General features: G+C 47.4%; 2 protein-coding genes across 3 annotated transcripts; both read right to left on the bottom strand.

Annotated features, from left to right (window-relative positions):
• Positions 1–3423: 3423 nt before the first annotated feature.
• Positions 3424–4528, bottom strand: LOC136495862 (nicotianamine synthase 2-like). The gene has a single exon (XM_066491668.1). The coding sequence runs from the start codon at positions 4424–4426 to the stop codon at positions 3446–3448; it is 981 nt and encodes a 326-aa protein (XP_066347765.1). The 5' UTR covers positions 4427–4528; the 3' UTR covers positions 3424–3445.
• A 2266-nt stretch (positions 4529–6794) lies between these two features.
• Positions 6795–25049, bottom strand: LOC136542657 (probable glutamyl endopeptidase, chloroplastic). Of its 2 annotated transcripts, XM_066535193.1 has the most exons (15): positions 24702–25048; positions 22405–22621; positions 22160–22270; positions 21972–22017; positions 21782–21888; positions 21202–21705; positions 18099–18227; positions 17511–17807; positions 16940–17398; positions 16542–16607; positions 16367–16427; positions 16004–16153; positions 15793–15930; positions 14855–15135; positions 6795–7242 (listed from the first exon to the last, which is right to left on the bottom strand). In XM_066535193.1, coding segments are annotated over exons 1-15 (2829 nt in total). In that variant the 5' UTR covers positions 24964–25048; the 3' UTR covers positions 6795–7241. The 2 variants fall into 2 exon arrangements, with proteins under 2 accessions (XP_066391290.1, XP_066391284.1); XM_066535187.1 differs by lacking the exon at positions 6795–7242 and having other exon boundaries at positions 14851–15135; positions 24702–25049.
• Positions 25050–25341: the final 292 nt, after the last annotated feature.

Genomic DNA, 25341 nt, shown 5'->3' with positions numbered 1-25341 from the left:
CATAGCTCACCATTCCCACAAATTCAGATGTGAGAGGGGATGGCGCCAGCGTCCTTTGGAGCCCCCGAGCGCACACGTCTGCAGGGGACGCGAGGCCATAGGGGAATCGATTGTACAGTGTTTGCGGTGCAGTCAATACGGTCCCTCTGAATAATCAGCAGGAGATAGTAAATAGAGAGTAAATAACAGTACGCACATTACTCACAGCGAGGTTTGAGCAGAGAGTTTGCTCTGAATGAAGTGCAGATGCCTCGTCATTGAAGTCGTCGTGCGTCCCGAAGCCAATGGAGGGTGCCCCTCTGACGGGCACTGGAACGAGTGTCTCCTCACGGAGGTGTAGTACGCCGAGCCGGTCGGAAACGAAGTCCAGACTTCTAAAGAGGAAGGCCTAGGACGGCTCAAAGACGGGTGGAACCCACATCCCAGCAGGTGGGAGTGTGGAAAACTCCAGTGAGCCAAAGCGAGTCGTATCGCTTGAGCCCGCCATGGTGAAGCTGGAGGAAAAGTGGGTCATCCGATGACTAAAAAGTGTTGAACGTACAACATTTTCCCCATGGACGGCGCCAACTGTCGGTGCAAAAAGTGACCAACAAGTAAATATTTATAGTTTTGCCGTATGTTGTGATTGGAGGTGGCCTAGCACTCAATGATACAGGGTTTATACTGGTTTAGGCAACGTGCCCTACGTCCAGTTTGAGTCGGTCGGTGACTTTATTCCTGAGCCCAGGTGCTCGAAGTTTGCAGTGGGGTTACAAATGAGAAGGAGAAAGATGGGGCGTACAAGAGGTCCGGTCGGACTTTGGTCGGAAGGGCCAAGAGCGACGGGAGCTCCGCTATGAGCTAAGTGTTCGAGCGTGTGCTCGTGGTTTTGAACCGGGTGGTTCTGCTGTTGTGTACTAATGAACTTGATCGATCTAATGAATCCGAATGAGCTTGAATCTATTGGGAGAGAGCGCATCCCCTTTTATAGATGAAGGGGATGGCCTTACAAGTGAGAGGGAGAGAGTACGTATGCTACTAAGCCTTGTTGCCCATGTCGACGGGTACAGGATGATGGTAGGCGCATATAATACTGTTGAATGTCAGATGCACGTGGGAGATTGTGTTGTCTTCTTTGGATATGGCAGACGTCGGCACCTGCCACACTGTTGATACCTAGAGACATGCAAGGGGTTTTACCATGTTCGCCTGGTACGGTTAATGTCGGCGCCCACAACACTATTGATGCCCAGAGGTATGTGGGGGGAGCCTTACCGTATGGGAGTTAATGTCACCCATAATACTGTAGGGGAAAATATCGGCGCCTACAACACTGCTTGGGTTCTGTCGTGCCAGGAGGGTCATGGGAGTTAATGCCTGGTAGGTGCGTAGGGTACGGTCCCTGGTATTGCGGTTTGACTTGTGCGTCCTGCTTTACTTTCTTCGTCTGTTCCCTGGTCTTTACCGAGTGGGCATCCCTAGTCGGTTAGTCCCAGTTGGCTCTGAATGTGCCAGTTGGAGAAGAGCAGTGAGCAAGGGTTTGATGCATCCCTAGTCAGAGATATGGGTCAGAGTCAGAAGTAGTGCTTTGGCCAGGCCTTCTGGTCGGAGAGGCCGTCCGGGGGCGAGCTGGAGACCGAAGCGAGCGCTCCGGTTGGAGAGGTGGGCCGAAGTCAGAAACGGGCATCGTTCCTCCTCGGCCAGACCTTTCGGTCGGTGATTGGATCATCCTTCTAGCCTATCGTCTAGGTAATTAGGCCGACCCTTTTCGTATGGGGGCTTATAAATAGCCCCTTGGTCGGCCTTTGGCCGGGTGCTGAGCACACTAGAGCCTTGATGGCTTGTGTGGTGGTGTTTGAGAGCCCTCTAACTCACTCTTGCTTGATAGAGTTCATCCAATTGAGTGAGTGAGCGATTCTAGTGTGATTGCATCGTGAGGTTGCATCATGTGGCACTAGGTGGTCGTCTTGTAAGCCGGTGGTGCTTGTTACTCTTGGAGGTTGCTTGTGTAGTTGCTCTTGTAATTAGTTAGCTTGTGTAGCTTGCTAGTTACCATCTTGCTTGTGTAGCATAGAAGTAGCTCTCTTGCGTGACTAATTCGGTTTGAGTAACCTTGTTAGTCACATTTCTTAGTTTGTGTAGATAAGTAATTTGTGCTCTATAATTTGGCTTGTGTAGCCTTGTTATTGAGCATTGCTAGTGAGATTAGGTGGCTTTGTGTTTTTACTAACTAGCATATGCAGGAGCTCCCCCGTTGCTTGAAGTACTAGTGGCATAAGTTTGTGTGACCTTGCTTCTAGAATTGGTTAGGTGAGGTCTAGTTAGCCCGACACCTTTGTTGCCTAATTAGAATCTTTATAAGGTGCTTGTGAACTTAGATAGAGGTGTGTAGTCTTGGCTAGATCGATAGTTTTAATTTCGTATTTGTTTCGGTAAGCCAGCGTGATTAATTTTAGAAAGAACTATTCACCCTCCCTCTAGTCTGCTATCTTGACCCTACACACAACCGGCATAGTAAGTACCATGCCACATCCTGTCATGACGTGGCTACAAGACGATGACGACCGCCACGACCGAACGTACTCCACAAGACGACGTAACTTGCAAGCCAAGTTAGCTAGGACCTCCCTCAGGCTCACGGCCCTTCGATCGGGAGAACCACCTCCATTGTATGTTCACTGACCCCGAACTCTATATAAGGGCTGCCAGGGCACTCTTTCCTGACATTCTGAGTCCCCTACTCATTCAATCATTCTCCATCGTAGTAGGGCTCCTGAAGCTTCCTTTCGGGCAGCCCATCGCCTAGCTTAGGTTCTCCTATCTCTTCCACCATTGTTGCACCCATATTGTAAGAACTTCAGAGCATTCAAGCGAGGAACACATACTCGATCATCTCTGAGACTGGACGTAGGGCCCTGGCCTGAACCAGTATAAATCCTCGTGTCTTCTGGATGCTACCATCGTCTTCCTAAAGCAGCGTGACAATCATATAAGTTTACTAGTCCAGTTTACGAAACACCGACAATGCCCTTGAGAGGACGGGTCGTTACATTTCCAATAAGTTGAAAAATTCTTAACAAGTCATGCTTACTTAGGATAGGTACTACATCTTTCCCTAAAAGAATACTACTATGGATTGCGTGTCGGTTAAAGTTCTTCATGTTTAACCAAGTTTCTAGTAAATATTTTCATGTTTATGACTCCAAATCAATTTAAAACGGATTTAGTTTTTCTTTACGTGCACACTGTTCTCATCGATGTCCGTCACAGCAGGCACGTACGTAAACGTGCTGGCAACTTGGCATGTATCATCACATAGGAAAAACACGTCATTATTGAACACTTACACATCGCATGACACCAAATAAAGAAGTGCGAACGAACAGTTACACGAGAGATTAAGTGACGAAACAGCGTTTCGTAATTATTGTTACCACGCGCAGCTCCTCAAAAGTTCCTTTTCGCATCAGATGGACAGCTCCGTCGTCGCCATCTCCTCCCTCTTCTGGAGCGCGTTCGCCTCCATCTTACAGCACTTGCACGGCGGGCTCACTATCGGCACCGCGCCGCGCGCATGCGCGTGCCCATTCTGAAGTCCCTTCGCGTGGGCGTCGATCTTACGCGCGATGATGACGGAGTTGATGACCTCGTCGTCCGGGTGGTACACTGCAAGCACGTCGAACCCGCCGCGCCGGATGTCCTCCGGATCGACGATCGGGTACAGGAACCCGCGAGCCCCGTGAGCGCTCCGCACGACGAGAGCCGCTCCGTCCGCCATGTGCCTGCCAAGGTGCGCGACCACCTTGGCCTTGTCCTCGGCCGCCATGCCGACGAGCGCCGCCAGGAAGACCACGTCGTACTTGCGGAGCTCGTCCGTGAGGTTGGCGACGTCGGCGGTGTGGAAGGACATTCGCTTGCGCAGGCCCTCGTCCGCGCGGACCAGCTTCCGGGCACGGTCATTGGCGGCGCCGCACCGGTCATAGTTGTCGAACAGCGCGTTCGGCAGGTGGCGGGCGGCGAGCATGAGTGAGCTGAACGGCAGGGGGCCTGACCCGACGAAGGCGATGCGGGAAGGCGCTAGGCCCGGGACATAGCGGATCAGGAGGTCGTACTCGAGCTTGCTCAGGTTGATGTAGTTGCTGAAGTAAGGGAAGCGGCCGAGGTGGTCGAGCGGGTTGTCGAAGGCGGCGAGCATGTCGGCGTAGTGCGCCTCAAGGTGGCCCTCGGCGTCGGAGCAGAGGCGGATGAGTTCCTCTCGCATCCTCTGCGCGTCCGGGCCGAGCTTGGTCACGTCGACGGGGCTCGGCGGGACGCAGGCCATGACGAGGTTGGTGAACAGCGCGTCGACGACGGGGGACGGGCTCAGCGACGGCAGCTTGGCGATGTCGGCGTGGAGGGCCGCGATCTTCTGCACCAGGGCAGCAACCTCCACGTTCTGGGCATCCATGGCAGTTGGTAGAGTTTCGCTGCTACAGTTGCAGTTGGGAAGCTGAGGAGAGCACGAGAAGCAGCCGATGATGTCTTTGAGCTCAAGAGCAGGCAAGTGTTCGACAACTCGTGCTGCTTGATGAGAATTGGAACAGGAACCGAGGGTATATATAGAATGTCACGGCAGTTCGTTCATCAGTGCCTCACTGTCACTGATCCGGCCTTCAGAGATGCGGCATGTAAACCGATGGCGGCTCCAGTTGACGTGCATGTGTTTTGTTTTTGATGAAACGTGGACGTATGTGGCTGTGAAGTACTCCAGTAGTTTATTATTAGTAGTACCTGAGGAGGACTGCGAGCCATCCGATTACATGCATGTCGAACGCATGGCGCGCTTCACGCGTCCACGGCCAAGACCAGTTTCATGCCTCGTTATTATTATTATGATGATGTTTACATTTCACGGCGAATGTTCCGGATCTTCAACACGTCCACGTCACGCCCTGAAAGTGGTAGCCCTGTTTTTGGTCCCTTCCCGAAGTGGGCTTGCCACGTCCACACCATGACCTGGTCAGGCAACTGAGCATCTCCACCTGAGAATAAATAATCTTCTTTTCTTAATAACGAGTGATTACAAAAATTAAAACAAAAACAAGTTTTTTTTTAAAAAACAATTAATTAAGAAAACTCCTCCCTCAATCCCAATAAGAAAAAGGAAGAGCAAACCAATCTCATTTCTCTTTCTCTCTAATGTTGATGTGGTCTACATCAAAGTTGAAGCTATCAATATGTAACTTTGTGGTTGATAATATTTTTTTTCTAGGTTCATTTAGAGGCCCAAATGTTTATTTTAATTTCTCTGATCTTGAAATCCAATTTCTTTGAATTTTCCGAACACAAAAAATTCAGTCCTCTTAATGATCTCAATAAAAAAGTTATCAACTACAAAATTATAGATCATGTTGAGAGCTACAACTTTGGTGTATACCAAGTCAACACCAGAGGTAATGTGAAAAATTCAAAAGAATAAATTTCAAAATTAGAAAAACATAAAAAGAAAATTTGGGTCTCTAAACAATCTCAGATTTTTAAAGTTGTGGACTACAAGGTATAGACTAGTCTCTAAACAATTTCAGATTTTAAAAGTTGTGGACTACAAGGTATAGACTACGTCAACATTCGACGCCATTTGAAAAAAAATAAAAAAAATTGAATTTTAAAGTCTAGTAACTTAAAACGTATATTTAAGCATCTAAAATATATTAAATAAAAAGTTATCAATTATAAAGTCATGGATCGTGTCGAGCTCTACAACTTTGATATAAAATCTGTATTCACACTACTTCATATGAAAAGTTATGCTTTTTTATATAAGAGAAAGAGAGAGAGACCAAATGACAGGTGGGACCCACTGCCACATCAGCAAAAACATCCAACAAACCATATTGAAATGGTCAATGGGGTATTTTGTTTGGTTTTAAAAGTTAAAATGTGTGTGTTATCCGGTACTAAAGTTCAAAGAGTTTCAAATTCAACTAGTTCAGGGGACACATTAACCTTTTACTCTTTAAAGTTTGTAGGTTGTGTGTATCGTAATATGCAGAGATCTTGAGTGCTATCGAGAGGGTTGTATCAACTCTAACACTTGATGCAGGTGACTTCAATTTTAATAATCTCCTTATTGAGAAAAGCATCAGATGCTAGGTGCTAATGGCAGATGATAAAAAGTTCTCACTAAACACCTTCTCTAAGCACCTCCATTTCCAAATGTTCTACCGACCAATGCGAGCAAGCAGCTGGCTTACGCTGACTGTCACTGAGCCTAGCAAGCTAACAAACACAATCATACGGCGTGACTCGCACAGGAGACCAGGAGGTCATACACAAGCACCGGCGCTCCAGGCGTATCGGTTGTCTGTCCTGTATATTTCGAGAAGATACAGGCAATAAGGGCCCTGTTCGCGTGCCCTTAAACCCGACTTAATCTGTTTCTTTTTTCATCTGAAACAATGTTTTTCTCTCATAAATTCTTCTAGATTTATTTCGATTCCTCTAGAATTCCTCTAAACGAACGGGGCCATGATGTGCTTTGATAGCAACTGGAAAGTGCTACAATGTGCGCTAGTGTAATTACACTGATTTTTTTGCCCCCAGTGATGCCCCACTGAGTAAATCAAGTCATCTCCCGATTTTGTTGCTAAAGGAACTAAGAAATGCCCAGTGATACACATCATTGCGAACTCCATTGTTACTCTTATCCTCTCGCTCCTCCATGAGTTTGGCTGCTCTGTCCCGCACCTCTCAAATGGGCAATGAATGTCAGTACAACAGCTGCAGTAAAGCCTGGTAGCAGGTAAAATGCGACGATGCCAAGACATCGGAGTACATGATAAGCAGAGTTCCATTATTTATTAATTTATTTTTGTTTGCTGTCCAAGAATAGCAATATATCAGTTCGCCACCAAGTGCAAGAGACGGGATCAAAACTGCAAAAGGCTACATTCCTGTACAAGTTATTGATCGCAAGAATTACAGTTTCATTGGCCTCACAATTGAATACAAATTGACCCAGATATATCTGGGTGCAGTGGCCACCAGGGACTAGGCCTTGCCTATACCTTTTTTTTTGTTGTTGTGGGGAGGAGGCTCCTACATGTCAGTAACATGATCACTTGCAGAAATCCAAACAAATATGATGCCAATCAAGCCATCCCTGGTAGACGGTAAGGAGCACCAGTTCTGGCACAAGTGCAACGATACACTTTATTTTTCCCTTTAGGCTTGCTGTCAGTTGTCCAGATAATGTTTCATGAACACCAACTGAAGAAAGTTGATCTGTACGAAATCAAGGTGTTATCATATTTTTTATGAAGGATACATATTGAGAAAAGTATACAAGTTCATGCACATGGATGCACAATTCAACCATTAAACACTCCTCTATAAGCTGCACAAAATAAAACTAACAAGTTACTGAAACTGAAACCATTTCTTTTATTATCATTTAGTATTGACATGCTTAATTTTTAAAATGCATCACAACAAAAGTTTGTTTACACGATTACATGCATTTGTACAGTAAGAGATTTAAGACAAAATTGTTAGCAGCCTGCTCCGTGTGGAAACTTTGATATAAGATAATTAAGCGGATGAGAAATTTATTTCATAGTCTGTACAATGAGCTTCAAAGCAGGTATCTTAAATCCTATGTAAGACAATCTCAGGAGCGCCAATTAACCCAACAGACAAACAAGTGTATCTTTTTTCTTCATGAGAAGCAGCAAGCAATACTAAACAATTTAAGACACCTTACGAGACGTGGCGACAAAAATGGCGACGCCGGGGCGATTCCCCTCCGCCGCCGGTAGCAGTCCGCCGCCGGCCTAGATCCGCCGCGCCCGCCAGCTAGGTTTGCTTCTCCTCACCGAACTCCCTCTCCCCTTCCTCTGCTACCACCTGCCCTCCCCCCGCAGTCCCTCCCTCCACTTCCTTCCCCAATCGGCGTCCCCAGATCCGGCAATGGCGGATCCCGAGCAGTCCCAGGAGTGGCCCGCCGAGGTTCGCCGGGCCTTGGAGGAGGGCTCGCCGAGCCGTCTGCTCGTGGAGCTCGGCCGCTCTCAGCCCGCCAATGCTGCTTCCCCTTCATGGCAGTGCTGGGCAGATATGGACGGAGAAGAGCTGCCGCCGGCGGGGGATTTCTTTGCTGGTTCGCCGGGCCTGCTCCGGGTGATCCTCGACCGCGGTCCTGGGGGGCGTTTGTACCTCAGTGACTCGGAGGATTACTCAGAGTCGGAGTCCGAGCTGGAGCCAGACCCCGCGCCGCCGGCTGACGTCAGGGGAAAGGAGCCTCTTGTGGTGCAGGGGAGGAAGCGGCATCGGAAGCGTCGTCATCGGCACCGCCGGCAGGCTGAGGGGTTCATGGCGGCCGCCCGGCGTGCGCACAACGCCGCTGGGCCTCGGGAGGTCTCGCCCGTGGCTCCCCGCTCAGATGCGGAGCCGTGCCGCCAGGGGGCGGAACCCTCGCTCCTGAGCCCCCCCCCCCCCCCCCCCCCCCCCCCCCCCCCCCCCCCCCCGCGGACATGCCCCGGATGGCAAGACCCGCCGTCACTCGTCGCCCGGCTGCCGGGCCGCCCCTCCGGCCTGGGGAGCCGGTCCGCCGGCGATCTCCACCGGCCACTCACCCGGCGCGCCCTCGGGGCTCTCCGGACGCTGACGGCTTCTACGCCGTCGAGAGCAGGAGGTTTGGCAGACAACGCACGCCTCCACGGTCGCCGCCACCGGAACTCGCGGGGAAGTGCTTCAAATGCCTCCAGCCGGGGCATGTTCGGGCACGCTGCAGGAATGATGCCCGGTGTTACAGCTGCTGGGGGGTTGGCCATCTGGCCGCCGACTGTCGTCTCCCCAGCCGCAGGAGGGGGATCAAGCGTGGCCGTTCGCCGCGCGGCCGTGTGCCCAGGAGGCCCTGCTCTGATGATGAAGCCCGCCACCATGCTCGTGCCCGGCGCCGTCCACCTTCGCCGGACCGACGCCATCGGGCTGCATCGGCTCAAACTGTGTCAGGCCGGTCAGTCACTACTCCACCGACTCCCGAATCCACAGGGTCTGCTGTCGCGGGTGCGTCTCCCCCGCCTCAACCGCCGCCACCTCTACCGTCTGCGCCACCACTGCCATCGGTACCGCCGCCGTCTGTTCCGGGCCCGCTGGGTCCTCTGCCAGGGAGGGGAGGACAGGGTGATGAGGCCCCTTTCGACGCCGCGAGTGTTGCTGCGTCTGCCCTGGGGGCGGGGGCAATCCGTTCGCTGGTAGTTGTCCCCCGTACAACGAACTTGCAAGAGGCCGATGACGAGCTTGCCCGGCTAGCTCTGGTGGCGACAATCGGCGGTACTCGGCCCTTTGTCTCAACGCAGGCAGTTTACGAGATGCTGTACAACCGTTTTGAAATCCGGTGTGATGAGGTGGACGTCCGAATTCATGAACCAGAGGACTTCCTGGTGCGGTTCAGATGTCGCGAAGACCGTGATCGTGTTCTTGCTTCTCCAGATTGGGGCTATCTCATTCCGTTGAGGTGGAGGCCATGGACAAGAATCTCGGGCGCAGTGGCTGGGGCGTTCCAGTTCCGTGTTGTGCTGGCCCTGAGAAACATTCCCGCACATGCGAGGAACACGGAGACTGCACAGACTGTTCTCGGTCGATGCTGCACGGAGGTTGAACTGACTGACCTCCGCGACCGACCGAAAGAAGATGATAGGGAGTTCTTTGTGACTGCATGGTGCTCGAACATTGACCACATTGAGCCTCGGAAGCTTGTGTTCATCCCTGAGCCAAGAGTCTTTTCGGGTCAACTTGATGGACAGGAGCAACGGATGAGGAGGGGCCTCCATTACCTTGTGCGGGTGAGGCTGGTGGCATATCAGAACTTCACCGAGCAGCCTGGCACCCCGCCTCCTGCAGACGACAATAATGAGGATGACAATGCTGATGATGATCGTGGGCAGCCGGATGATCACCGTGCTGGGGAAGGAAGTGATTACTGGCCCACCCCACGCCGGGACAGCGTGGATGACTCTCCTGACTCCGACCCAAGGCATGGTAGGCACATCCCATTCTGTGACTACCCACCCGACTACCCTGGTGAGGCCGGGGATGATGGCAGATCGAGGTCTTGGCGCGCACGTCCGAGGTCTGTGATCCGTGTAGGGGAACTGCTTTGCCCGCTGTTGGATGCGGCGCCCATGTCGGCCGCTGATGGCTGTGTCACCCCTGGCGCTTCTACTAGCTGGTCTGCTGATCGATGGATTCCGCGACCCTGGCCCTTATGGAGAGCGGACCGGGATGAGGAGAGGTGCCTTCCTAGTTGGCCATCCTCCCCACCGTCTTCGGGACTGGGCTTTGTGGGCCGGTTCCTGAAGGTCGCACCTATCTTGCTGCACACGGGCCGTTCCATCCAGACGCCTCCGCCCAAAACACTTGATTGTGTGGACGCTGAATTGGCAGGGGCGGACATGGCCGTAGAAGACAATGAAGAGGACCCCGTCGAACCGGCGCTGGCGTCTGTGGGGGAGGCCTCTCTGCCCTTCGACTCGCCTAGAAGGGACTGGTGGTCAGACCTCGTCGAAGCAGAGTTCGCCGAGACTGCCCGCGTGCATTTGTCTGGGCTTGTCCCCTCGGAGGCGCACGTATTGGATGACCACTCCGGTCCAGAGACGGCTCTCACAGACAATGACAATGTATCTGTGGGTGATGATGATGTGGGGGATGTGGCAGCAGACGGTAACGGGGGGATTGATCCTGAAGATGCTCATCCTAACCCGATGCAATTGCAGCTTGAAGCGGCGATCTGTATCCCGTTTCAGACACCGCTTGTCAGCCGACGGCCGTGGCTCCGCAGGGCCCGCTCGCCGATATCTGTGCACTCACTTCGTCGGAGTGGTCGGATCGCAGCGAGGCCGCGTGCTGGCAACGCAACGGCACAGGCACAGCGAGTGTTGCTGAAGAAGCTCGGTGTTGTAGTGGTAGAGGAGGAAGCGAACGTCGAAGTAGAGAAGAAATTTAAACTGGCGTTCGGGGGGAACATGTCGCAAAGGAAGCAGCACGCCTTGCAATTGTTCCTCAATGAAGGGATCGATCTAACGGCGATGAACCTAGACCTCGAGGGTCTGGAGGAGGGGGCTTGAGCATGGCCACCACACCTCGTCAGAAGCACAACTCGGTTCCATCATGTTACACCGAGGTTTCCTGGTTTGGAACGTGCGCGGCCTCAACGAGCGTGCACGGCGCAACGTTCTGCGCGAACTGATCATCGCTCAGCGCCCCTCCTTAATTTGTGTTCAGGAGACCAAGCTCTCCAACATCTGTAATGCAACTGCTTTGGAGTTCTTAGGTCCGCCTTATGACTATTTGTTTTTGCCTGCTGTTGGGGTTGCTGGTGGAATCCTTCTAGCCTGGGACAGGGAGATCTGGCAGACCTCACTGCCGAAACTGGGCCGTTTCAGTTTGGCGGCAACTTTTCAAATGCAGGGGGCTTTGCCCAGCCCTTGGAGCTTTGTGGGCGTTTATGGGCCGCAGGAAGATGATGACAAAGTGGACTTTCTTAATGAACTAATGCAACTCAAGAATGCCGCACCTGGGCCATGGCTGGTGGCGGGGGATTTTAATATGATCTATCGGGCATGTGACAAGAACAACGATCGATTGGACAGAAGAAATATGAGGAGATTCAGAAGGTTTTTAAATCAAGCGCAGCTGGAGGAGGTTGAGCTTTGTGGGCGGGCGTTTACCTGGTCCAATCGGCGCCAGATCCCTACCCTGGTGCATTTGGACAGGGTCTTGGTGAACGCACAATGGCTGGCTTTGTTCCCTTCTCACGCTTTGAAGGCGCTATCCTCTGACTGTTCGGATCATTGTCCCTTATTGCTGCTCATCGATGCACAGTCTGGAACGAAACCGAGATTTCGGTTTGAGTCTTTCTAGCCCAAGGTTCAGGGGTTCATGGAGGTTGTCACAGCTGCTTGGTTGGCGCCCCAGCCTGTATCCAACCCTTTTCGTTTGCTCGACCAGAAATTTAGGATGGTGGCGACGGATCTGAAACGTTGGAGCTCCTCCAAAGTGGGTAGCATAAGGCTGCAGCTAGCCATGGCAAAGGAGATCATCCTACGCTTTGATGAGGAGCAAGAAAAGCGGCAACTCCAGGTTTGGGAACAAGATATGCACAGCATGCTGAAGGTCAGAGTTCTTGGGCTGGCGTCTTTGTCACGCACGATTGCCAGGCAACGCTCGAGAGTAACTTTCTTAAGGGAGGGGGACGCAAATACCCGCTTCTTCCATCTTCAGGCCTGCCATCGACAGCGACAGAACCGCATTGTCTCTCTGTCTGTTCAAGGTACTGAGGTGGTTTCTGACAACTCCATGGCAGATGCTTTGTATGACCACTACAACTTGATCCTGGGTACAGATTTCGTGCGGTCCAGGAGGCTGGACCTGGCCGCCTTGGGGGTCCGGTCTGTGGATGCCCAGCCTTTGGAGGTTATGTTCACTGAAGAAGAGGTAACACGGGTGGTCAAGGAACTGCCGAATGACAAGGCCCCCGGACCTGATGGGCTAACTGGTCTCTTCTACAAATCTGCGTGGGAGGTGATCAAACCAGACATCATGAACGCGTTACATGCTTTCTGGTCGCTGGATCACCGCAGCTTCCATGCTGTTAACGAGGCTTTCATGGTGCTACTCAAGAAGAAAGACCACTCCACCGAGATTTGTGACTATCGTCCCATTAGTCTTATGCACAGTTTTGGAAAACTCATAACGAAGTGCCTGGCCAACAGATTGGCAACTGTTCTAGGAGATCTGGTCAGGAATAATCAGAGTGCGTTCATCAAGGGCCGAAGCATACATGACAATGTTAGGGATGTTCAACTCACGTGCAAATCCTTGCACAAATTGAAGATGACCTGTGTTTTGCTCAAGGTGGATGTGGCCAAAGCGTTTGATTCGGTTGCATGGGTTTTCCTTCTGGAGGTGCTACAGCATATGGGCTTTGGGCTGAGATGGAGGAACTGGATGACTATGCTTCTGTCTACGGCAAGCACAAGGATTCTCCTCAACGGCAAGCCAGGCCGGAGGGTGTGTCATGCTAGGGGGCTACGGCAAGGAGACCCTCTGTCGCCGATGCTGTTCGTTTTGGTCATGGAGGTACTCAACTCCTTCCTGACCTGGGTCGAAGAACACGGTTACCTCACACCGCTAGCTGGAATTCCAGGGGCCAGAGTCAGTTTATATGCCGATGACTTGGTCATTTTTGTAGTCCCATCTGAGAGTGATCTGTTGTCAATCAAAGGAGCCTTGTCCATCTTCGGCCTTGCCTCTGGGCTCTTCTCCAACCTCGACAAAAGTATGGCTACACCAATTCACTGCTCCGAGGAAGATATGGACAGAGTGCAGCGCATTCTTGCTTGCAAGATAGTACCGTTCCCATGTTGCTACCTAGGAGTGCCACTTTCGGTGCACCGGCTCAAGAGAGCGGATGAGCAGGCTCTCATTGATAAGTGGCTGCAAGAATACCAGCTTGGAAAGGTAATCTTCTAAATGCTGCTGGACGCACGGAACTTGTCAAATCCACCCTTTCGGCCATACCTGTACACACTTCCATCGCCTTGTGCCTTTCAACGTGGGCAATTGAGATGATTGATAAGCTACGGAGGGGTTTTATTTGGGCTGGCACAGACACTGTGGCGGGAGGAAAATGTAAGGTGGCTTGGCTCAAGGTGTGCCGACCCAAAGTGTTAGGTGGGCTCGGTGTCACTGACTTGAGAAAGGCAGGGGTTGCACTCCGAGTTCGCTGGGTGTGGAAGGACAGACTTAGCGGCCGAGCGCCGGCGTCTGGAGAGCATGCTGTGCTGGCGCTCTTTCGGGCCGCAACGCTGCACCGCTTGGGGAACGGACGATCCACGTTCTTCTGGACGGATCGTTGGCTCAATGGTAGCAGCCTGGAGCACGAGGCACCTACTGCGTTTGCTGCAGTTGGGAGGAGGCGTCGACGGGCAACGGTGGCGGAGGCCCTGCCCGGAAATGCCTGGGTGCGTCACATCCGGGGGCCAGCTTCTATGCAGATGCTGCTGGACATATCACGTATCTGCGACCTCCTGGAGGAGGTGCAGCTATTGCTGGAGCCAGACACGTTCTGTTGGACGCCCTCGCCGGACCAAAGGTACTCTTCTGCCTCAGCTTATGGAGCAATGTTCTTTGGATCCTCCACGGTCTTTGGTGCAAAGTTCATCTGGAAAACACCTGCCCCGCCAAGAGTTCGCTTCTTTTACTGGCTAGCCATGCACAACCGCTGCTGGACCGGGGATCGCCGCTTCCGCCATGGTTTGCAAGATTCAAACCTTTGCATTTTCTGCGATCAAGAGCCTGAGACCCTAGACCATATCATTTTGGGTTGTTGTTTTAGTAGAGAAGTGTGGCTCATCTGCTTGTCAAGAGTACACATCAATCTGGATGGCTACTGGGGAGCTCGGGCCATGGAGTGGTGGATTGGCAACAGAAAGCTCGTCCCGAAGTTCTTTCGCAGGGGGTTCGACTCCTTCGTTTTACTGCTTGGGTGGAGCTTGTGGAAGGAGCGGAACCATAGGACGTTCCAGGCTGGTGCAACCTCGCCGCCAAGGCTGGCCATGTTGATCAAGGAGGAAGCGGAGAGGTGGTGTGCGGCCGGGAACGCCCACCTTTCCAGGCTGCTCGCGCGTGCTTCAGCTTGAGCGCCGCTGTGCTGGTAGCTATCTTTTGTAACAATGTAGTGTCTTACCTTTGGATCCAGTAGTGCTAGGTGGCTTGGTAACGTTTTTGTTACCAAGTTTCTGTTACCTTGTTTTCGAAACTCTTAGCTTCTTAATGAAATACGCGCATAAGCGTGTTCTCAAAAAAAAAAGAAGCAGCAAGCAAGGAAAAAACTTACCACAGAAGCGATCGTGGTAATGATGAGAGTCCCTCAGGGTTTAGACCTTCACGGGCTGCACTGCCACCACTAGCTGACAATGTTTTGTTTTCACTGTCAGCCTCTGACACTGAGTCAACCTTGCTAGTACCGTTTACACAGTAGTTCTGCAGCCACCTATCGGTCTCCCAGAGGACGTGCATAATACTCTCCCTAGCAGAGTACCCATGGCTCTCAAAAGGAAGTATGACCAAACGAGATAGCGCACCATGACCTTTCAAGGCATTGAAGAATCGGTCTGACTGCAAAAAGAAAAAGGACAAACCATGAGATCAATAACACAGATTACTAAAAGTCACTAACCAGTAAAAAAAATAAGCATAAAATCAAATCATGAGAACATAGAGGATATTTCCACAGAAAACAATGACGATTTATATAAAACAACCAGAAGCAACAAGTCATTTTAATTCACTGGGTAAAGACACTCCAAATCAAGCAGGTCTAATATCACATATGCAAAATGAAAACTGGTATCCTGGTAAAAAAAAAAAGGTGTACCCAGTGCAAAGAGCTCCCGCTCTGTACGGGGTCTGGGGAAGGGTGAAACCAAAACTGGTATCCTGGTACAACAACTAAAATTGTAGTCCTTGGTAGCATATGTGATTATACTTTATAATACGAGTCTACCTCTATCACTGCAGAAGTTTGGGTCGCTACTTTATACGAGTCTACCTCTATCACTGCAGAAGTTTGGGTCACTTGCACTACTTGTGTATGGAATATTACTCTTGTTGCTGTTTGCTAAGATCAACTATACACAAGTCAAATTTGAATATGATAAAAAAATGTTTGGAAAACCTTCAAACATGGTAGGAAGTAGCAACAAAGTTCTAACACTTTTCCAGAGAGAGATATATTTCATAGGCTGTGAGCAGGCTTGTAGCATAAGACTTGACCTGCATTGTCAGTGTCCCAGAATTGTTGTCCTGCTCTCCATGGATAAGTAAAATTGGTTTCTTGATTTTGTTTGCAGACATGAAAGGGCTCATCTCGACATATGTACTTGTTGCCTCCCAGAGTGTTCTATCCTCGTTCTGTAGAAAAATCAGATTGTTACTAAAGACTCAAAATCTATTCCATGCATATAGACACAGCATTTGTCTGTACCTGAAAACCAAACGGAGTTAGAGTCCTGTTGTAAGCTCCAGAGCGAGCAATTCCGCAGCAGAAAAGATGAGGAGCGTGAGCCAGCAGATTAGCTGTCATGAATGCACCATACGAATGACCACCAACAGCAATTTTATCAGGGTGAGCCACCTAAAGAAATACAAGAACAGGGATCATGTCAACTCTCAGAAGGTATTGCTCAAGATAGAAGAATGTTTTAAGTATATTTGCAAAATTGAAGGCTCCACCTATGAATGAACTTTACAAAGTGCACCATAAAAAACACTCATAAAAGTGGCTGCCATTGCAAAGAACTCATTTTGTAAACATATTTGTGTGAATGAATAGGTAGCAAAGCCTTACCCCTCTTTTGACAACTTCCTCAACTGCAGCCTCTGCACTTGCTACTAGTTGTTCCACATATCTGCAATATAGTTTGTAATACTGAAATAATAAATATACTATGGTGTAATAGCATAGTTCAAAATTATTTAGTCCTGCAGAAGGATATGGAATAGATCATAAGTAGCAAATATACCTGTCATTGGCCTCTTCATCACCTTCACCAATAATTGGGATTGTTGGACCAGACAGAATAGCAAACCTGCAAATCATAGCATTCAGTGTGTGTGCATGTACCATAAAAACATATTTGCAAGAGATGGATTAAAAAAAGTCCCTTCAATTTTTTATATTAAAAGGTTAAAGGTGTGCAGAGCCTCCTGCGTCAGGATGGGGGCGGGGGTTCGGGGGTTTTCTCGATCTGTGTGAGATCCTTCTTCTTAACGGAAAACCCGGGGGCCGTCATAACCCCCCGCAGATCGAGTTTTTTTTTAAAGGTGTGCAGAGGGTTATTCTACAATTTGAATAACAGAAATGGGAACATATATTGTATGGATATTCTATTATTAATGAATAACAAGAAGAGAAAAATACCCTCTAGCTAACCAAAGAAGAGGAGATGTAGCACCAATCCCTGGAAATTCATTAGGGGAACCACGAACTTGACCAGCAGCATCTTTGCTTTTAAATTCACCAGGGTAGGACCAAACTAGACATGGCAAAGGTCCATCTTTTGATGGATCATACCCTGGGGGCAGGTATAAGTTTGCTGTAAGTTGAACTCCATCCTTCCGCTGGTATCTTATCATTTCCTTATACAAGGAAGCAAGCTGAGGATATGGGTGGGGGAAATTTGTGATCTTAACTTGATTCTTTTCTGGCCAAGTCTGCAAGTAATATTGTGTGTTTTCTGTTTTTGATTCTTTCGACGTAAGTATCTTTAACTGATCAAGGGACAGTTCCCCATCAGTTTTGTCTGACATCAGTGCAACAACAGTTTCATAGTACTTTTCCCTGTCGCTCTCCCATATCCGTTCTTTACTCCCAGTATTTCTGCAAAACAAAAGGGAGGAACAAGCAATTGCATCAATTGACACATGGCATATATTGGTACTGTTATATTCTAGTAAAAATATAGAACATTGATTAGTGGGTCTAAACATACATATCAAACAAATCGAGGAATGGAACATTTCCTTCTGGTGTGGCACCCATCCCATTCAACAAGACATAAGTATTTCCGTCTTCTTTCTTGATCTTTGCAATGACATATGTTCCCATAGCAGTTCTTCGAAACATTGGTGAGCCAGGGTCAGAGTATACATCTTCTGAAGATCGGTCAAATAAAATGCGTGGTCTGACATCTTTTTTATCAGGAGAAAGCACCCATGTTCTGATTTTCCGAGTTTTAAACCAAGATTCATACACTAAAGCAAGAGATTCATCACACCAGGAGGTGCCACTGTTCCGACAAAATGAAAATCCAGAAGACAAGATGATTAGAAGAGTTAGTTTTTAACTAAGTGTAGCAAATGGACAGTGTAAAGAACACGCAATCTTGTTTACATCCAGGCACCAGAGACACGAGCAACTTGAAGTACTGGACCTTTTTACTTAATGTTATTTTTAGAATGAAAACTTTATTGTTATTCTTATTCATTTGAGTTTTATGCTAGAAATATTGTAGCAACTGCAGCGAAGAAAAGCTCAATGATCCATCTAAAGTAGCTAATGGATAGTTTGAAGGACATACGCATAGCGAAGGTCAAGTTTATGCAGAATCTCTGGGTGTTCACCATTTATAGGCTCGGCATTTTCCATGTAAACTACGTCACGAGGGGAGACTTCTACTTTTGCATCTCCACCATCTTGTGTCTCCACCCTGATCAGAAGAAGGATAAAGTAAAAATGAGCTAGAATAAAGGAGTAGCTCATGGAAACACTCATATAGCAGCCTTTGATAAGTGAAAGTTATACTTAATTCTCAAGGAAATGTTCATCATAAATATCCTAGAGCATCTAAAGATATACATAGCTTAATAACATGGTTTATGCATAAGACATCTGATAATTAACAAGACTTGAATGAACCGTAACCAGTATCACACTTCATCAAGGCAGTATCAAGACTTTGAGCATCTCTAATCAAATTAAAATAGAAAAATCAAATGTCAATGCAATTCTAAAATGAGTATGCTTAGTTATACTGGGCCGACGATTAGTAAATTTATATTGATTTCAAAGGATGGCATTTTTGGTAAATATGTTAGTAGCACTGAAAACTACAAAACAAAATAAAACTCTCACTAATTCTGAATGTAAGTCATTTAGGAGTTAGGACATTGACACGGTCTACAAGACTAAACTTTGACTAGCAATTTTTTTCCCTCGAACATGCAAGAGAGGTGAGCACCCTTATATTAAAGAGATAAAGGAGGAGGGGGGGGGGGGGGGGGGAATCCTGTACAAGGCAACCTACTTACCTCCACTGGGAGATACAAGAAGGTTGCAATAAAAAATGCATAGGCTTGCCACCTGATACAATGACTAGTAATTTCTATGACAATATAATATCTCATAGAGATACTTATATATTATGAAATTACTTGTCATGATTTCTCGAACACGCAGGAGATATGTGTATCATTTCATTAACAAGAGATGAGGGAAAACCAAAGCACAAGGGTGAAAAAGAAACTCTCCCACCCAAAAGGCACACCCAAACACACACTACACAAAAACACATCCAATCACACACAATGACACAAGAACAAAGGAAGAAACTGCACCAAAAAACACAAAAAGGCAACCAGTGACCCCAGGACTAATAATCACATGGCCACATTAAGTGCCCTGACCAAAGTTCTTGAAGATCTTTCACACGGGCTGAGCACCAGAAGACACACTCATCAGCAACTGCCTCTAAGGTTGTCCTGACATCTGGCCTTGCCCCATTAAAAAGTCATTTTGGTGTCTCCATATTTATCATGCCACTAGAATGAGTGAGTTTAGTCCTTTCCTGATTTCCCTAGGCAAGTTCTTGATTGCCTGATACCACCAATTTGAGAAATGGTTGGTGATGGTCAGAGGCGCAAGGAGGATCAGCCCCAGCTTCTGAAGGACCTCACTCTAAACCTGCCGAGCACAAACCCAGTTTTCCGATCATCTTCCAAGGCGCGAAGAGAATCCTTCCAGGGAAAAAAGCCATTATATGCAGATTTACTGCCGTATATTCCAGAATATGTAAGATTCCAACAGTGCTGATCCATTATTCCCGGTTGCAGGGTTCGATCATCAACCAACTCCCAAATATATAGATACTCTCTTAGGACAGGAACAGTCAGTGCTCCTTTTATATCAGACACCCAGAACCATGACTTGAGGTACTGTGCGTTGTCATGATGAATCTAGTAGCATCAACCTTTTTCCCCCCCCCCCCACAAACAGTGCAGGAGAGCTGCGTGCCATTTCATTAAGAGAGAAAAAGAGGTACAGGGGTGAGGGTAAACAGAAAACATGGCCAAGGGGGTAGCAGCCTACCAACCACAGCCTATATAGGTCTGGGGAGGGCAACCTAATGAGAAGCTCCTGAAGATTAGAGGCACCCGCCATGCACCAAAGACTACATTCATCAGCCACTGTTTTCAAGAGACCCTGAATGTTTGGTGAGACATTCTCAAAAACACAGGTATCGACCTTATGTTGTAAATCTATTTAGATGTTTAGCTATTGGTGGTCAAAGCTAAATATGTTGACTCAGGACAAATCTACAAACGATCTAAATTTGAAATTGGAGGGACTAATATTCTACATAGGATATAGCAGTACAATTGGAATGTTGCAAAAAGAAAAACATGCATTTGCATAAAGTCATATTTATCATAATTCAGTTTTAAGTGAAACTGGTTTATTAAAGCAAAAGAAAATATACAGATGCTTATCAAATATAGTCAGAAATAAGCAAAAAGGGCAAAAGAAAAGTTATGATTACCATGAAAGCAAACATTTTTATCTCATATGCTGATAGGCAAACTACCGTCATGTTTCACTTTCAACCAGTGGTTCAGACCCCTGAAGAGGAGTGCCCAAGTTTCAATCAAGGAGTGTCCCATGGAGGGCTATGAAAATGCAACTATACTACTGCAGAATGCAGATGCTACTGTTTGAAACTATACTACTATAGAACTTACTATTTGGAATTATTTCTTTTTTTGCTTAGTGACACCTGACACACTATTCTTTGATGGAAGGTCAGGTCAGGCTTCGTGGAACCAACAAAAGAACACAAACTGTTCCATTAAACCAATTTTCTTTAAGGTAGTCAATCTCAAAGTCATAGATGGTAGATTCTACCAATTTTTAACAACCACATATTTTGTTTCCACAGAAAAAAATAATCTGCTACGAATATAGGCACCTACCCATATTTTGGACATGGAAGAGATCTTTTATGGAAAAAATATAGCATTGGTATTGATGTTTTGTTTCTGGATCGCTTGTGACATTTGGAAGGTAAACCATGAGGATAGTTTGAATGGATGGGCGCTACCAAATTTTAGTTCAAATCATCGAAGTTGAGACCATAACAAGTAGGATTGTCATTCTACCCCTATTACACTGTTCCTGTAGGGTTTTACACTTTCTAGCATTAAAATTAAGATTTTAACTACCATGGATGGCTTGAAGTCTTTCTATTTCCATGCAGCTACTTAAGTGAACTATATTATTCTATTATCGCTTTGTAAGCTTATGTTGAGGTGCAGTATGATGTTACAGAAGGAGTTCATCTCTAAATAAGAGGAAAAAATACCAATGCAAATTTTAGTAAGTTGTGCTTAGAATGGTGCTCTACATACCAGTACAGTGTCGAAGGTTTGTCTGGCCTCCAATTAATCGAGCGCTTTCCCTTGCGTACACTGCTCATCGTAATTGGTATGTCCTCAGCCAGGGGCAAGTCACAAAGTTCTCTAATAAACTTTCCATCTACAGTCCACAATTCAACTTTCTTTGGAAACCTCCCACAAGGTACAATGTAGGAATATGGGTGGTGGATAGAAGACAGCATTATGTATTTATCATCCGGTGATGGATCAACAGATGTATATATAGCTGGAGGGCCAATTGGCTTCACTGTTCCATCCAAAGAGGCTAACACAAGCTGTGAGGTTGCATAGTAATCAAATAGTTCAGCATCATACTCATCTTTCAGCAGATCTTGGAAAGTTCTCACTTGGACTACATTCTTTGACTCGTTGGACTGAATTTTTGGGCCAGATGGAACTGATGGCTTATGTGGTGGAGCTCCACGTGTCGCAGGAATAGTGCAGACTAGCAGTGTACAATCGTTAACCCATACAAAGCTGCAACAATAGCAGAAACAATGTTAGTTACAAGCAGGAACTAGAAAAGATACTGTGCATAGAGATTCATCTTCACCTGTCAAAAATAGCATTTAGGTATATCTCAGGCGATTTAAAAAGTGGCCTTGCTTCTCCAGATTCCACATCAGCAATCCACACTCTCAGCTTTCCACTTTTGCTGTCCTATTGTAAAAACATCAGAATTCTTATAAGTAATTATTAAAAATACATAAAAACTGTCTGCTGTCTGTCTTAAAGACGATCACCTCGTCAACTCGAACACTGAAGGATATATGGCGGCCGTCTTGTGACCTATTCACCCAGTTCAGGGCATAATATCGTGATGCAATCCACAATAGTAACAGAATATTACTTATGAAATGGTGAAAAACAAAGTAAAAAAATGAAAAAGAAATAGCAGAAAAGATACTTAATTGAAAATATCGAAAATTACCAGGTGACAAAATTAATCCTTGCACCTACTGGGTATCCATGCACCTCTTTCTCTGGGCCCAAAGTCCCATCGTCCAATAGCTTATGGATACCTATTCCAGTGTAGAAAGACCTACAAATTAGATCTATCACTATCAGATATACAGTAGTGACATGCTATGCAACGTAGCAATAAACTTGTCATGAATGATAGGAAATAAGGAAAAAAACACCTAAAATTTGGCCAAAGCTTTAAGCATTACTTACATTCGGCTCCTAGTATTAGAATTGCCATCAATCCTTAGACCAGCAAGCTTCTCCTCAGGCTTTGCAAGGTCTGATAGTGGTGGCAGTGCTCGACGCTTTAGGAACAGAATTTTATCTTTGTTTGGAGAGAATGACAAGACAGGAAGTGGTGGTGCATCGACAATATCCTGTATTTCTTTTGGAGGAAGGCGGTAGCCCATGTCCCCAGATGAAAGACCTGTATGGTATACAAATACAACAGCTGTTCACTTCTATATTGTAGTTTGTTGTGGAATTAAATCCAGGACAAAACATGCTCAACCAGCAACAAAATATAATGTTCACATAGCATTCAAAAAAGAAACCATGTATGACTCGCAACAGGAAATATATAGCGCCAATTGAGTAGGCTATTCTGCGCTCCTGTTTGCCCTCATTTCTTAGCGCTGAGCAAATAGGCACACTTTCAGTGAAGCATTGATTGATCGTCACTGGGTCCAGGACATCCAAAGAGATCTCTTGGTGATACCATTGTCGCGATACCTTAAAATATGGGTCGTAGCAGCTGAGGTGGAGATACAACATGGTGTACAGGATGAGCACCATTAGAAATCCTAATGGGAATGTACAGCAGTTTGATTCCCAGCCACCAAAAGCCATGCCACAGTTGTGGCGCGCCACAAAAATTCACGTAGATGTTTGGTCGACGATTGAACGTAGGCGACCACAAAAATCAGCAGTTCAAATGGGTACTAATATCGCCACAGATTGTGGCGGCTATTTTCTGCGCCTCACCTGCGGTGTCGCCGCACCTGTGGCGTGGCCAGTAGTGGCCGGTAACCAAGCGCCCCCAAAGTCAACCTACGTGGATTTCTGCATAGGATACATCCCCTTTGAGCCGTGGAAATTGATATGGAAATCATGGACTCCCAATAAATGCCAGTTCTTCCTTTGGTTAGTAGTCCATAACCGTTCTGTACAGCAGATCGTTTAGCTCTACAGGAGTTGAGACATTTGGAGCGCTGTCTGCTATGTGATCAGGAAAGTGAGACGACCCACTACATCTTGGCTGCTTGCATCTTCTCAACGTCCCTTGCTGCTGATACATTTTGGCCTCCCAGATTTGTCATGATAATCCAGTGATCCACCCACTATAGAATTTGATGATTGGTGGCCCAAGACGATTAACATGGTGACAAGCTCCATGGAGACTGGACTGGATTCTTTGATCACTCCTGTGCTTGGATAATTTGGAAACATCAAAATGATTGTGTTAATGGGATCACGTCATCACGCCTGGCGTCAAGTGGGTCATGCAGCTCACTAGTGATGAGGTCCAGCTTTGGGTCATCATCTGACAATTGTTGGGGGATTATAAGTGTTTGTCGTTTTGGTTTTTGTTTGCGGCGCGCATGGAATTAGGCATGAGTGTAAGTCGACGGTGTCGGTGGCTGGGCATGTGTTGTACTTTAAGTACTCTTCTTTCTAATGCAATGATGTGCAGCTCGACTGCGCATTCAAGAAAAAAATCTAGTAGACTATTTGCTCTCATGATGAGCAACACAATACTTCAATTGTCTGTCACACTGGCCCGGACCCAAAAGTCTGGCTTCATTCAACTCCCCAATGAGAGCAACTCCAAGAGATTAGGTAAAATAAGAGTCTAAAATCCATGGTTTAGCCATTCTCTAAAATAGAACATCCTCCAAAAGATGATAGAATAGCTGTTGGAGCCGTGATTCTTCCAAAAATACCTAAAATAGGATTTCACAACTCAAATGGCTACTCTCTTGGAGTTGCTCTTAGAGCTAATATTGTTTCTATCACTCAAACATCAGCGTCCAAAATTAGTTAAGACAGTCCCAGGATAAGTTTCACTATTCTTAGTAGGTTACTCGGTTCACAAAACAACTACAGGATAGAACCGTAAAAGAAGACTTAAGGCCAGCTGAATATGAGTGTAGTCTAAGACTGTGGTTTAGAAACTTAAACAGAACCAGCCATATCCTTTCCTTGGCAACTAAAGATGTGATCGCTCCGCATAGAGACCAAGCAAAGTAAGTTAAGTTTCATACACAACTTAAATAAACCATAAACCACAAGCTTATGTTAGTTGTAAAAAGATAAACAAAGCGACTTGCGCGTGATCTTCACCAGCAAGATGCATTAGTCTATCCAATCGACCAATCACGGCGCATAAAGTCAACCAGAGCTCCAATCTCGCCACCATCGACCCACCAATCCACTAAAACACACAGGTAAGCCACGCTGCGATCAACAGCTCAACGCAACGATCGCTCCGAGCGAGCGTGACGTACCATCGTCGTCCTGGGCCGCGGCGGATGCGGCCGGCGGCGACTCATTCGACTCCCCGGCCGCGCCTCCCCCGCCGCCGGTGGCAGCGGCGATGTGCGACAGCCTGGACGCGGCAGAGCTCATGGCGCTCCAGCGGGGCTGGTGGAGACGCCGCCGCGGCTGAGGAAGGGGAAGGCGTAGAGTGGTGGCGCGAGCACGCAGAGGTGATGACGGCAGCAGACCTAGGCGGAGGCAGGATCTGTGCAGGGTGGAGATGGAGGACATGATTTTTTTTTTCGGGGTCGCGCTTCCGTCTTTGTATATACAGATAGCGTAGGGGATTAGCTTTCTGATGCTGCTGCTGTGTTGTGTTCCGGCAGTGAAGAGAGGCAGGAAGATATTTCTGTTCTTTTGTGCAGCAAAAAAAAAACTGTTTAAAGCACACGACTTGCACAAATTTCATCAAAAAATTACCATACGTGTGAAGTAAATCTTGCATTTCAATATGGTGTCAATTTAACCTTGGTGGCTTTAAGTACCATAAAAAAGGTACCCGTAGTGAAATTTGTCCTATTTTTTGTGCTTATTAAGGGTCCAATTATCATTTGAACACATGATTTGTGTTTGCTTTGTTTCTCCCTCGTAAGATCCAGGTACCTTTTA

The sequence above is a fragment of the Miscanthus floridulus genome, chromosome 1, assembly GCF_019320115.1.
Source record: "Miscanthus floridulus cultivar M001 chromosome 1, ASM1932011v1, whole genome shotgun sequence".
Taxonomy (NCBI): Eukaryota; Viridiplantae; Streptophyta; class Magnoliopsida; order Poales; family Poaceae; genus Miscanthus; species Miscanthus floridulus.
This window is presented reverse-complemented; position numbering and strand designations above follow the sequence as displayed.

Excerpts from the sequence above, each read along its gene's own strand:
- LOC136542657 (XM_066535187.1), bottom strand. The coding sequence starts at position 24,963 with ATGTCCTCCATCTCCACCCTGCACAGATCCTGCCTCCGCCTAGGTCTG. Across the intron at positions 22,622-24,701 it reads CGCGGCCCAGGACGACGATG|GTCTTTCATCTGGGGACATG; the intron begins GTACGTCACGCT and ends TATACCATACAG. Across the intron at positions 18,228-21,201 it reads AAACCTTCGACACTGTACTG|GGTGGAGACACAAGATGGTG; the intron begins GTATGTAGAGCA and ends TCTTCTGATCAG.
- LOC136495862 (XM_066491668.1), bottom strand. The coding sequence starts at position 4,426 with ATGGATGCCCAGAACGTGGAGGTTGCTGCCCTGGTGCAGAAGATCGCG.